This window comes from Malus sylvestris, chromosome 8, assembly GCF_916048215.2.
Source record: "Malus sylvestris chromosome 8, drMalSylv7.2, whole genome shotgun sequence".
NCBI lineage: Eukaryota > Viridiplantae > Streptophyta > Magnoliopsida > Rosales > Rosaceae > Malus > Malus sylvestris.
In genome coordinates this window covers 25,452,197-25,466,642 of record NC_062267.1, presented here as the reverse complement: position 1 = coordinate 25,466,642, position 14,446 = coordinate 25,452,197, and the positions used below count along the sequence as shown (strand labels likewise).

General features: G+C 40.2%; 1 protein-coding gene across 1 annotated transcript; it reads right to left on the bottom strand.

Moving 5' to 3' along the window:
- Positions 1-11,703: 11,703 nt before the first annotated feature.
- LOC126632442 (probable protein phosphatase 2C 51) lies at positions 11,704-14,377 on the bottom strand. Its single transcript, XM_050302866.1, is given in 7 exon segments — positions 11,704-12,164; positions 12,297-12,561; positions 12,779-12,920; positions 13,037-13,142; positions 13,310-13,532; positions 13,993-14,040; positions 14,043-14,377. Coding segments are annotated over 7 exon segments (1,359 nt in total). The 5' UTR covers positions 14,269-14,377; the 3' UTR covers positions 11,704-11,815.
- Between the last annotated feature and the right edge of the window lie 69 nt (positions 14,378-14,446).

Genomic DNA, 14,446 nt, shown 5'->3' with positions numbered 1-14,446 from the left:
TCAGAGATTATTCGGACAAAGAGTGGGAATCAATATGTTTTGGCGCTTAACTTTTATTTCCTCTTTCTTTTTTCTTTTTTTTTAATTTCTTCTGGACAATGTTATTTCCACTCCAAAAATAATTTTGTCCACTCTAGCGCGTATGCGCGCTCAGCTTTCACCGTCACGGTTTGGGGGCGAGGGGTAATTACTGAAGAGTCCCTACGTACCGGTGCAAAGCTAGTTTTTTGGAGTTCATTTATCATTTTTTCTGTTCTGTCCAATGCTAATAACTGTTTTCTCGTTAGTAACTAATTTTATTGGCTTTATAATTTCAGTAAGTTATTATATCTTTATCGTAATATTTTAGGAGTAATAAATAATAATAATAATAATGGGAACCGGCACAGCCGCCGCACCACTACTGTGGCTCCGCCGAACCATTATCGTTGGCCTGAAACCCAACTGTGTAGAGCATGTCATGAAACAATGTTGTTTGACACCTTGGACCATATAGCAACAGCCCTTTGTGCTTTGCTGCGCTGACCCGAACCCTAGACCTTCGGTCTAATTAGCTTCATAGGGCTTGCAGTCCTTTAGCCCAACCAAGAAAACCTGCAACCTTCTTGGCCCATTGTTCCGAGTCCCTGGCCCAACTCCAGCAACCCAATGCTACCGAGCTTCCTTTTGCCCATGACAGGCTTGCCTGCAGTAGCCTATAACTCATTAGGCTTTGCCCAATCTTTGGCCCATTCGCCCACAACCTTTGTTGCTAGGCTTGACCTGCCCCGAGCCCAAAACCCAAAACCTAGCTTCGGCTAGGCGTCCTCGAACCAACCCAAAGGCCAGCTTTTGTTAGGCCTACACCCAAGTCCAATTTTGGCCCAATTCCGGCAGCTATTGCTACTGTGCTCACCCAGAACCCTCGGCCCATGGCCTGCAACCACATGTGGGCTGCTTAGCAACCAAACCTGAGGCCCAAAAGCCTCTAGGGCTTTGCCCTACTCACAGCACCCAAGCCCAAATGCTATTGGGCTATGGTTTTTCAAATCCAATGCTAATTTTGGCATTTTAAATAATTTTAACCTGAATGTTATTATTATTCTTGCTTCCACGATCGACCCCGTTTGGTCCCGATCTATTGAATTAATTAAAAGTGACCTACAGTCCATTAATATGATAATTAATCCAAAATTATTGACATGAATATCACTTTTGGACATTAACGATTCAATAATTTATTTTTATACTTTGAACCGTTGACATCATTTCGTAGTCCCGAAGTTCTCACACTTGAGTTCCTGAAACAACTTAAATCCACTACACTTCAATCAACATATTGCATTCTGTGTTTCTTGCATGAACCTCTCCTTTATGAACTAATCGTTCATAAACTAAATTTAACATGTACTTTCATATTTAGTGCCTTTGAAACCTGAAGTTTTCATTCAAAACTTACCACATGAAACCTGTAGTTTTCATGCATAAATAAAACCAATACATGTCTATAGAACATGAATGTCCTACAATGTATGTCTATGGATCACCATATGACTAACCACGTTTTTGTTGTACCCTTCGTTTTAGGGACATGTCGAACTTGAGCAAGCTCGATTTCACTGCTCCGGAAGTATCTGGAAGAAACTACCTGAAGTGGGTTCAAGACGTGAAGCTTTATCTTACTGCAAAGGGTATTAGAGTCACCAACAAGGCACCTACTGACGACAAACTTGTCGACGAAGCTCAGAAAGCTACTGCAATAATCTTCATTCGAAGACACATCCATGATGCACTGCAAACCGAGTACTTCGCGAAGAATGACCCATGCACCCTCTGGCTTACTCTGGCCGACCGTTTCGATCACCAGAAAGACATCTACTTACCTGAAGCAAGACACGACTGACATCATCTTCGCTTTCAAAACTTTAAGTCCGTGAATGAATACAACTCTAGAGTTTGTAGAATCCATCACTACTGAAATTCTGTAAAGTGGAACTAACCGAATTAGATCTTCTGAAGAAGACCTATTCGACCTTCTATGCCACAAATATTATCCTGCATCAACAATATAGGGCTTAAAAGTTCACCAAATTTTCAGATTTAATCTTTGTTTTACTTTTAGCTAAAAAACAAAACCAGCTTCTGATGTAGAATTATCATGCTCAACCGACTGGCTCAAACGCCACACCTGAAGCGCATGCGACCAATTCTAGTAACCACAAACGACATAAGAATCGTCGTGGTCGTGGCAATGGGTGGCAAGCCCCACCATAGGCCCAAGGTCAAAAGAATCAAGGCCCACCCAAAAGAGGAAATGTGATGCAGCAGTGCCAACCCCTTATCCCTAAGGCCCCAAACTTCAAGAACAAGGGAAAAGATCCCGTTCAATCGACTTCCACCGAAATGGACATGTGCTACTGCCGTGGATCAAAATATCATTGGTCATGCATATTCCGAGCTACCCTCGAGGTTATTGCCAAGTATCATTCCCGTTGTGAGTCTAACTTTGCACATGTGGATCATCCGGAAGATGCTGCTACATCTATGGAGATATCAGATTTTTAGGAAGCATCAGCTCCTATGGATGAATAAATTTTAGACATGTTTTAGGGTGTTTTACCTCCAGTGGCCGAACCCACTAGGGTATTTTATAGGTTTATGGTTTAATTTTGGGTAAATTAAGCAAAACTACCTCAAATATGGGTCGAACCACAATCTCATACCTCATTAAAAACGACAATGTCATACCTCATCTTACAAATTCATTGCAGTCATACCTATGTCAATTTTTCTGTTAAGTTTGACTGTTAAATTATGAGCTGGCAAGCATGGGACCCACATCCTTACCTAACTAAATTAAAAAATTAATTAAATACTAATAAATATATTTCAACAAAAAATTTAATAAATATAGAAAATCATTTAAAAAAATTATTAAGAAATTATGGGATCCACCCCCATCCCCTATCTTTTTCCCTACTCCATCCGTCCCCTACCTTTGTTGTCATATCCCGGCCTGGGCCCTTACCACATCCCGAGCTCTACTCCGTCGTAGCACAATATTGTTCGCTTTGGGCCTCAACCACGCCCTCACGGTTTTGTTTCTAGGAACTCACACGAGAACTTCCCAGTGGGTCACCCATTATGGGATTGCTCTCGCGCGAACTCGCTTAACTTCGGAGTTCCGATGGAACCCGAAGCCAGTGAGCTCCTAAAATACCTCGAACTTCCCAGTAGGTCACCCATCATGGGATTGCTCTCGCACGAACTCGCTTAACTTCGAAGTTCCGATGGAACCCGAAGTCAATGAGCTCCCAAAATGCCTTGTGCTAGGTAGAGATAGGAATATACATATAAGACTTACATGATCCTCACCCCTAGGCGATGTGGGATCTTACAATTCACCTTCCTTAGGGGCCCGACGTCCTCGTCGGCACACTTCCGGCCAGGGATTGGCTCTGATACCAAATTGTCACATCCCGGCCCGGGCCCTCACCATGTCCCTGGCTCGACTCCGCTGTAGCACAATATTGTCCGATTTGGGCCCACGCGTCTGTAGCGACAAGTATTATGAGAATACGCTAAGAAAATGAACCTTACATGACACGACAAGGCGGTCAACATAAGTCAACGTCTTTGCCTCAAAGGGCGTTTTGGCTGGGTGTAAATAGATACGCTCAAGTGCTATGATCACATGAAGGTTGTGCGAAGTATCACAAGTTACCTACAAGTCGGAACCACCTAATATGGTTTTGATTCGTGTGCAGGAATTGGTAGATGAGCTATAGGCTCAGCCGTACAAGTCATGTTAGGTGACTCCGGCTGACATATCATTTTACATTGATTTATTTTACCTGGCTTACTTATATCATTGCTGAGATACTTGACATGGCATATACTTGGTTTTCACTATTCTCGAGCATGATTTTTATATATGTATGTATTATTATTTTTTGGGAAATTATATGGGTTTTACAATGAGGGGTTATTATTATTTTGGAACGAGAAATGGTTTTAAAAAGGTTTGTTATTGCCCACTCACATTTTCGATTTTGAGCCCCTCTAGGTTTTTAGCTACTGAAAGTTCGTATCGATGAGGATTCTTGGCGATTCTCAATATAAATGGCTACCTTTAAGGGTATGATTCTTACCCATACTACTATACCTTACTTATGCTATGACAATGCATGTGAAATGGGTTCACACCCGCTCACCGCGCACTCTGGTATTTAGGCATTTTTAGGTTTAAATTTATTCACATTTTTCACATCATTATACTTTATGGCTTCATCACCTTCCAGGTGTCGGCCAACACAACTCAATTCGGAGTCCTAGTGGACATTCCGGGTCAAGGTGTGTCAAAAATGGGAATATACATATAAGGTTTACATGATCGCCCAGGGGTGAGGGTCCTGTAAGCCTTATATGTATATTCCCATCTTTACCTAGCACGAAGCCTTTTGGAAGCTCACTGGCTTCGGGTTCCATCGGAACACCGAAGTTAAGCTAGTTCGTGCGAGAGCAATCCCATGATGGATGACCCATTAGGAAGTTCTCGTGTGAGTTCCCAGAAACAAAACCGTGACAGTGTGGTTGGGGTCCAAAGCAGACAATAACGTGCTACGACGGAATCGAGCTCGGGATATGGTAGGGGCCCAGGCCGAGTTATGACAATCTCTACCTAGCACGAGACATTTTGGGAGCTCACTGGCTTCGGGTTCCATCGGAACTCCGAAGTTAAGCGAGTTCACGCGAGAGCAATCCCATGATGGGTGACCCACTAGGAAGTTCTCATGTGGGTTCCTAGAAACAAAACCGTGAAGGCGTAGTTGGGACCTAAAGCGGACAATATCGTGCTACGGCGGAGTCAAGCCCAGGCCGAGATGTGACATTTGTCCCTTTTTTTGTTCCAAAATCCTCTTCTTTTTTTTCTCTGCAATTTTCCCCCGCAACCCTTAACAACAAAACCCACCGCCATTGTCTCTTCCCAGTCCTTGGGAAAACACTCTTTCTCATTCACTCACTCACTCTCTTCCTTTCCTGGTCCTTGGTAAACTTTCTTCCTCACTCACTCTCTTCCTCTCTTGCAACTCCCAATTCACCCACTACCATTCCCGTCGTCGCCATTCTCTCTTCCCTTTTTGAAAACCCATATTCGGCCCAAGATGGGCCTAACGGTTCTACCCGAATGCCTATTAGCCTCTGGCCGAGAATGTACTAGTCGCCGATTAAAAATGCGATGTAGGAAGCGAGGTTGAAAATCTTTGAAAGGTTCTTTCTAGACCCACCCAAGGATGCTCCGCTGCAGAGCGAGTCATTGAAAAAAATGCCATCACATAGCAGGACGAAGATTTTCTACAGTGCGATGTCTCTACAGGAGCTTCTCCATCTTACGGCAACACATCGTGTGGATTTCGAGGGCTCATTGTACTCGTAGCTGCACCTAGTCGATGTGATCACCACCAAATATTCCCACTGACTCGAGTTCTGTTGGACCCTCCTTAGCTGTACTGTCTCCTCTTGGGTCCATGGTATTGGCTAAGGCTTCTTAGCGGAGGATGTGGGCGATGGCAATGGTGGTGTAGACATTGATGTGGGGGTGATTGAGGTTAATTTGAAATTTAGGGTTAGGGTTTGGGGGGAATTGGGGTTTTCTGTTTGAAATTAGATAGAGATTGTGGATGTTTGGTTACGAAGATTAATTTGGTGAGCAAGATGAGTTTGTAGGGGTGGGTCCCATTTTTTTAATTAAAATATTTAAATAAATTTATGATTTAATTTTTAAAGCATTTGGATTAAAGAGTAAGGCCCATCTTACGTCACGTCAGCATTTAACAGAAAACTTAACAAAAAAACTAACGGAGGTATGACATTGAAACAAATTCGTAAGATGAGGTATGACTTTGTCATTTTTTAAACATGAGGTATGAAATTGTGGTTCGACCCATAGTTGAGGTAGTTTTTTTTTTGTAATTTACTTTTAATTTTGAACAATTTTTTCTAAGTATTTGGAATAATTTGTTTCGTTTTGGTTTGTTTTGAATTATGGATTGTTATTTTATGGATATTATTTCTTGAATTGCTTAATTGAATGAATGGAATTATATTTATACATGTGACCAATTCAATCAATTTATTTCTGGGTATGTCTAGTGGGGAAGTTAATTGTTTGGCTGATAGTGCTTCCATGCACACCATTACGTGATCGACACTCTTTTACTAACTTTATACCAAAGAAAGCACCTCTAACAACTCTTTCAGACCCATCTAACATGATTGAAGGATACAGAAAGACTTGTATCATGTTGTCTATTGGTATTGTCTTAACCATTAAAGAGGCCATCTATTCTCCACGTTTAGGAAGAACATTACTGAGTTTTAGAGATTTGAGATAATCAATATCATATTGAAACTACTGAAGATAATGGTTTTGAATTTCTTTGTATCACTTCTTACGAATATGACCAGAAACATATTCACGAGAAGTTGGAACGTCTCCCGAATGGGTCGTACATCACAACCATTCGCGGCATATAAGCCCACCATGTGGCCGGCCCTATGCCTGAGTTCCAGAGCACTTTGCTGCTTTAGCATGGCCGCATGGAACATCCCGGATTTGACATGATGCACCGTATCTTCAAATCATCGCATGAGTATCATTTACCTCCCTATGTTGGATTCCCGCCATGCAAAGCGTGTTCTTTAGGGAAGTTTGAATATTGAATCCTTAATTACAAAGATTATTCACAACCCCCCTAAGTTTTTTTCAGAGGATTCAAGGGGATATTTATGGACCTATCCAACTAACATGCGGATCATTTAGATACTTTATAGTGTTGGTTGATGCATCGACACGATGGTCACATGTTTGCCTTTGTCCATATGCCATGCTTCATTTGCGAAACTCCTAGCACAAATTATTAAGCTAATGGCTCACCACCCTGATTATCCGATCAAGTCTATTCAACTGGATATCGCTAGATAATTTACGTCACAGACTTTTGACGATTATTGCATGTCAGTAAAGATTGATGTGGAACATCTTGTACCCCATGTTCACACCCAAAACGGCATGGCAGAAACTTTCATAAAGCGCATTTAATTGATAGCTCAGACTTTGGTTATGCGAACCAAACTACCAGTGTCTGCATAGGGTTATGTAATATTGCATGCAGCTATGCTGGTCCGCCTGAGGCCCACCACTACCCAACCTCATTCACCGTTACAATTGGTTATTGAATACGAGTCTAATGTCTCGCGTTTACGTATACTTGGGTGCATAGTTTATGTGCCAATAACGCTGCCACTATGTACCAAAATGGGTCATCAGAGAAAAATGGGAATCTATGTTGGTTATGATTCACCATCAATTGTTCGCTATTTAGAACCCTTGACAGGAGATCTCTTTACCGCACATTTTGCGGATTGTCACTTTCATGAGACAGTCTTCTCGTCGTTAGGGGAAGATAAACATGCTAACGTTTTTAGAGAACGCCGCGAATTGTCATGGTATACTCCCATTATGTCTCATTTAGATCACCACATTACCCAGTCTGAAACTGAGGTGCGATGAATTATAGATCTTCAGAGCATTGCTCATGCCAGATGATTTTAATGATCTAGCAAAGGTGACAATATCATATATACCCGCTGCAAACGCACCTGCAAGGATATATGTACCCCACATACGTCAAAATACCGCCTGGGAAGGCTAGATTGTCTCTGAAGGTAGGGAAACTGCAACTTCCCAGCATGGTACATTGACGATTAGCCAATCATCTGCTCCGACCTTGAAGCGTGACAGACCCCCAGGTTCAAAGGATTCACAACCTCGGAAGAGGAAATCGGCACCAACTAGTGACCCTAGTTTGAATCCAATCATCACTCACTCATCTATTCTAACACATGAGGTTATTCTAGATTACGGTGATGTCTTAGACGAGACAAACCGGCATCCTAAAAATCGTGAGATTTCAGTCCACTACGCAGTATTGGATGAGGTTTGGAATCGGAATGAGATGATAGTCGATGATGCATTTATGTACACAGTAGCTACTGACATCATGCTTAGCGATGACATTGAACCACATTCTATTGATGAATGCCAACGTAGAACAAATTGGTCAAACTAGAAACAAGCACTTCAGGTCGAACTCGATTCCCTCGCGAAATGTAAAATGTTTGGACTTATTGTTCCTACACCACCACGTATAAAGCCTGTTAGCTACAAGTGGGTTTTCGTGAGGAAGCGTAATGAAAAGAATGAAATAGTGTGATACAAAGCACGCTTCGTAGCCCAAGGCTTCTCTCAGGGCCTTGGGATTGATTACGAGGAGATGTATTCCCCCGTAATGGACGTCATAACGTTTTGCTACCTAATCAGTTTGGTAGTTTCTAAAAAAATGAATATGCAGCTTATGGACATGGTAACCACGTATCTCTATAGGGATCTAGATACGGAAATCTACATGAAAGTTCCAGAAAGACTTCCATTGACTAGTTTAAATAGTTCTAGACCACGGAACACTCTCTCGATTAGATGAGAAGATCACTCTACAAATTGAAATAATCCGGGCGGATGTGGTATAACCGTCTGAGTGAATATTTAACAATGCAGGGTTATGTGAACAACAAATTATGCCCATACGTGTTCATAAGGAAGTCACATTCCAGATTTGCAATCATTGCAGTTTATGTCAACGACATGAACCTCATCGAAACTTCTGCAGAGCTTGAGGAAATTGTTGCGCACTTGAAATCAAAATTTGAGATGAAAGATCTTGGGAAAACTCGATACTGTCTCGGCCTGGAGATTGAGTATTGTTTGGATAGAATCATAGTACATCAATCGAACCACACCCAAAAAGTGTTGCGACGTTTTAATGAGGATAAAACGAAGCCTTCGAGTACACCTATGGTCATTCGGACTTTAGATACTCAACGAGATCCCTTTCGTCCAAAAGAGGATGAGGAAGAGATTTTGGAATCCAAAGTTCCATACCTAAGTGCATTGGGGCTTTATTGTATTTGGCTCAATGCACTAAACTCGACATCTTCTTCGTTGTTAATCTTTTGGCTAGATACATCAATACACCCACACGCAGACACTGGAATGGTGTTAAAGACATTTTCCCTACCTTAAGGGTACGACGGATTTGGGCTTGTTCTATATCCGTGAATCTTCGAGTGTTGTTGCCCCCTCGGTTCTTAGATTGATTCCCGCCTTGTTGGTTATGCAGATGTTGGATATCTGTCTGACCCCCATAAGGCACGTTCTCAAATGAGCTATGTCTTTACCATTGGAGACACTGATATATCTTGGAGGTCTACCAAGCAAACACTAGTTGCGACTTTTTCGAACCATGCTGAGATTCTCGCCTTGTATGAAGCATCGCATGAGTACTTTTGGTTGAGAGTAGCTATGGAACATATTCGAAGCACTAGTGGTCTTACTTCTGTCGTTAACCTTCCTACGATGATCTTTGAAGATAATGTAGCATGTATCGAGCATTTAAAAAAGGGATACATCAAGGGAGACAACACCAAGCACATAGCGCCAAAGTTATTTTATTCTCACCACCAACAACAACAGCATCAAAACATTAAAGTCAAGCAAATACGTTCCCAAGACAACTTAGCCGATCTCTTCACCAAGTCATTGCCCAAGTCTACTTTTCAGAAGCTCGTCCAAGGAATCGATGTGCGTAAATTATCTTAATTGAATCGCTTGTAGTTCTCTTATTTGAAAGTTATGTCTAACTCATGGGGATTATCCTGAAACATACTCACTTAATCTTAATGTACTCTTTTTCCTATGATTATGAGCATTTTTTCCACTGAGTTTTTGCTACCTAACGAGGTTTTGATGAGGCACCCATCCTGGGATGATCATATTCCGTTGAGTTCACTACTTCCGTCATGTTTGACGTTTGTTTTAGACATCATGCATACTTCTCACTTTTCTCCTTAATCTATGGGTTTTCACCTATCTTAGGTTTTACCATAGCGAGGTTTGTGAGTTTTACTACCAATGCACACTTTCTTTAAATTTGAGACTCACATTCACCCATTATGTCGCCGACTTCATCAACTGTTCTACCTCATCTGCTAAAGATATGATGTGATGTTTGTTTGAGTATTTACACACTCAATGGAGAGTGTTGTAGTCATATTTAGAATAAGAATGTGATTGTGTAAATCCTAGTGGATCTAGGAACATCTCTTATATTTCTATTAGGAGTTTATTACCTATTAAGAGTTGTAATCCTAAAAAAGGTAAGGATTTTACCTTTTATACTACAATAAATAAAGGCACAACAGGGGTGATACAACAATCCTCACAATTAAATCTCTCTCTTCTCTCTCTCACTACCACCAGCCTCCCTCTCTATATTCCCTTAGAATAGCTCAGTTAAATAGGCCTACAACAAATAAATCATTTTTTAACATTTTTACTTATCATAGATAACAAATTTGAAACTAATTTATTCTTAGTTATAACTAAGAGATTTTAAGTTTAGATACTATCATGGATAACAAGTTTGAAACTAATTTATTCATGTTAGACTCTTGCCTCTAAGTATAAATACTTCGTTGCGATAAACAAAAACACATCATCAATTGGAGGTGTGTCAAAATTGTCCGGTTTGAGGATTTTGGGAAATGACGTGGAGATCTTAAATTTGGGGTAAAAAGTGAAAAAAAATGTCCTTTACCATGTCATTGTATAGCTTTTAGAAAAATAATGCGTTTATTCAAGGCATTTTCTTTTACATAAAAGGAACAATGAAAAGAAAGAAAAACTAAAAAACATGATAAAACTTTTCAAGAAGTTATCTCAATTAGAAACAAAATTCAGCACAAATTTTGGCGGCCAAAACATTTTACAAAATATGGTTTAAATAGATGATCTCCTTGTATTACTCGTGTCCAAAAACGATCAGAGGTAATAAATTTAAACAAACATAGGAAACACAAATTTTGTTGGCTGTATAATTTCAGTAAGTTATTATATCTTTATCGTAATATTTTTGGAGTAACAAATAATAATAATAATAATAAATAATAATAAGGGAGCTTTAACGAAAAGCTCCCGGTACGGTTCACTTTAACAAAAAAAACCATATTTTTACACTAAAAAGTCAGTCCTTGTACTATTCACTTTACCCTTTATTTTGTCATTTTCTTTAAAACGCAAAGTTTTTAAGTCATTTTCATTAGTTTTCCTTAATAATAATTTATTATATTTTTAGCATTTTTAATTATCATTTTAATGCTACTTATTAGTGAAATTTTTTCTTAATTATAAGTAAGGGATTTTAAGTTCATATACTATCTTGATAAATTTAAACACATAGAAAACACATGTTTTAACAAGCAGCAACTTCACAAGCTTGCCTTGCCATACAAGTCACAACTAACAAGTAGAAGCAACAAGAAGATCACATGTTACAAAGGCTAGCTCAATCAATGAAGTTGCGTCGACGACTGAAATTTGCGTAGAGCTAAGTCGGTCTTGGATTTCGCTCTACACAGATTTCACGACTGTGCATATCGTTATGTTGGTCGATCATACACATAAATGATCTTCATGCTTCATCGTCGCTTGAAACATGTATGTACTAAGCATGTTATCGAAGCTAAATAATCTTAGCCAATCAAAGTTTATAGTAAAGCTCCAGATGATTTAGCGCTAGCTGAATCTTAACAGTCGAATCAATCACAAAAAAAATGTTTTGCATAAGTCATGTCTAACGTATTTACGTTTGATTGACATATTTTCTTGTATGAGAGAAAAACAAGCGAGCTGCGAAAGAATGCAAAACATATAACTGATCTACCCTATACGAACTAAAGAGGAGTTGTTAGCTGCAAATGAGAAAACACGTAGCAAGGGCTCCGGTTGAGAAAAACCAGAAGATGCCAATGGAACTACAACAGCTGCCATATTATCCATACTGCCCCTTTCAAATGCAGTACTTACAATACGGTCAGCTAATGAGTATGAACCTGCCGAAGAGAGCTCCAATTTCGTAGGATGATGACTTCGTGCTTCCCACAACAGATCGCAAACATCCTGCAAGCTCTGCTTCTCAAAAACTCCGTCAGATGTAGCCACGAGATATGTATCATTTACAGTCAGGGGTTGCCAATCTGTCAACTCCGGTTCTGATACAACGCCAAAACTGATGACAGGCAAGAGGAACTTAAATTATTTTTACATGTCAAAACATCTTTTGATTTCATTGTTCGATCAATAGCAAGAAAAGAAGGAATGCAAACTTTAAAAATAATCCTATTATTCTTTAACTTCTTACCTTTTAAAGGAGATGTCGCCAATAGATCGGGTAACAGCCAGCTGACCATTTACTCGAGGCACACCAGCCCATTCAAAAACATTTCCACCAGCACTTTCCACCCTACGTTTTTCATCGTCTCTGTCCGGATGATGATCTCTTGTCAATTCCTTAACAGATAAATGCACCAACTCATCCGTGGGAGCTAATTCAAAGTTTTTATTGCGCCTTCGATGTGAGACAACACCATTACGCCTTTCCTCCATGTACAATCTTAAATATGCAGCTGCAATAACCACAAACATCAAAAGGTTAACCTCTTTCGTGCTTTTAATCTTTCCACATATAAACTAAATAGTCTCACGCTCAATGATCCATACATGCATGCAGAAAAATACATGATTTTAAGAGAGCGAGAGAGAAGAAACATCACATAAAGTTCCCAATAAACCATGTTACCTAAAAGAGATGCGCCTTTACACCGAAAAAAGAAAGAAAAGTACCTTTAGCCTCTGCAGGAGTTTGAAATTTTTCCGAGCACAAAAAGGCCTTTGAGTCTCCAATATTGGCAACTAAGATTTGACCATCCAAAAGTAGTATAATTGTGGCAGTAGAACCGGAATTTAGATTCTCCATAAATGCAGCCTTCCAAAATGAACAGCAGGAACCTCAATACAATAGTAACAAACATGAAACACTATATATGCAGACCAATTTCAAGGAAAGCAGAGAAAAAACAATTAGAAGAGAGATATATATACCTTAGAAAACTTTGCATCAATATCGTGAACTGCCCTCAACAGTGCTTCTTTCAAGATGTCGAAACGAAAAGAATGGTCAAAGTTTGCTTGCAACGAATGCTTAAACCTGAGAATTCATTAATGAACTATGCATAAATATCACTATTTCTAAATCCAATAACTTGCTACCATGAAACGGAGACACCAGCAATTATCATCACTCAAGAACTAGTAAATAACTTAATAGTAGCTATATACAGAGTAATTATTTATATGACAATTTAGAAATAGAACCTTGCAATATCCAATTGGCCCCGATCGAGTAAGCCATGCCAATTTTGCAATGTTGGTGTTTCAGATGACTCAGCGGAAAGCGATGCATCGAGGAGAAAGTAGGTATGCAAAACGAAGTACTCCAAGAAAAGCTTGGAAGCCATATCACTAGCTTCAGCACCATTATGACCATCAAAAACAGCAGCAACTCCAACTCTAACCTCCTCCATAATCCCTACTCTACCTGCACAAACCATCACATTATACTCTTCAATTCTTCTTCAATTCTTCAATATATATACATATGTGTGTGTATATATGTATCAGCGTTCTCATAACATGGATTAATACTAAAAAGGTCGTACCCAGTGCACAAGGCTCCCGCTTTACGCAGGGTCTGGGAGAGGTGAATGTCGGCTAGCCTTACCCCCATTTATGAAGAGGCTGCTCCCAAGTCTCGAACCCGAGACTTACCGCTCATGGGCGAAGGCACTTGCCATTGCACCAAGTGCGACCTCTATAACATGGATTAATACTAAATTAAGTTAATTAGTTAGCCGTTAAGCCAGCCAAAAATTAGCATACACCAACTGCATCATAATCCAAGAGCTTCAGACGATTACAGAAAAACCCTAATTATATAGAGAATATATACATATAAGAGAGAGAGAAGGGGAGAGAGAGAGAGAGAGAGAGGGGGGGACCAGGAAAGAGAATGCGAACGTCGAGAGCGCAGAGAGTGCGATCCTCAAGTACTTTCTTCGACCTTGAAGCATGGCCATTTGACAAAGCGACGTGCGTTGGGAGTCGTCGGAATGCTTCAATTGACGGCATTCTGGGGATTCAAAAACCGCCGGAGCGCCACCATGTTCGTACAGCGTCAAGCACGTCGACGACGATTCTCTTCCGTAGGAGAGCGTCGGAAGGCCAGCGAATAGTAATCCCAGTACGATTAGGTGGAGGACTCCGGAGCACTCCATTGTCTCCTGCTGCTATTATCTTCCTCTTCCACCGTCGCTTCCCATCCCTTCTCAAATTCCCTTATATATACGCGTTTAAGAGTTTCCGAGTAGCGCTCGGTTTTCTCTTTCTTTTATTATTCTTTTTTTTTTTCTCCCTCTCTCTCTCGAGAAAATGTTTGCAACAAAAAGCGAGTCT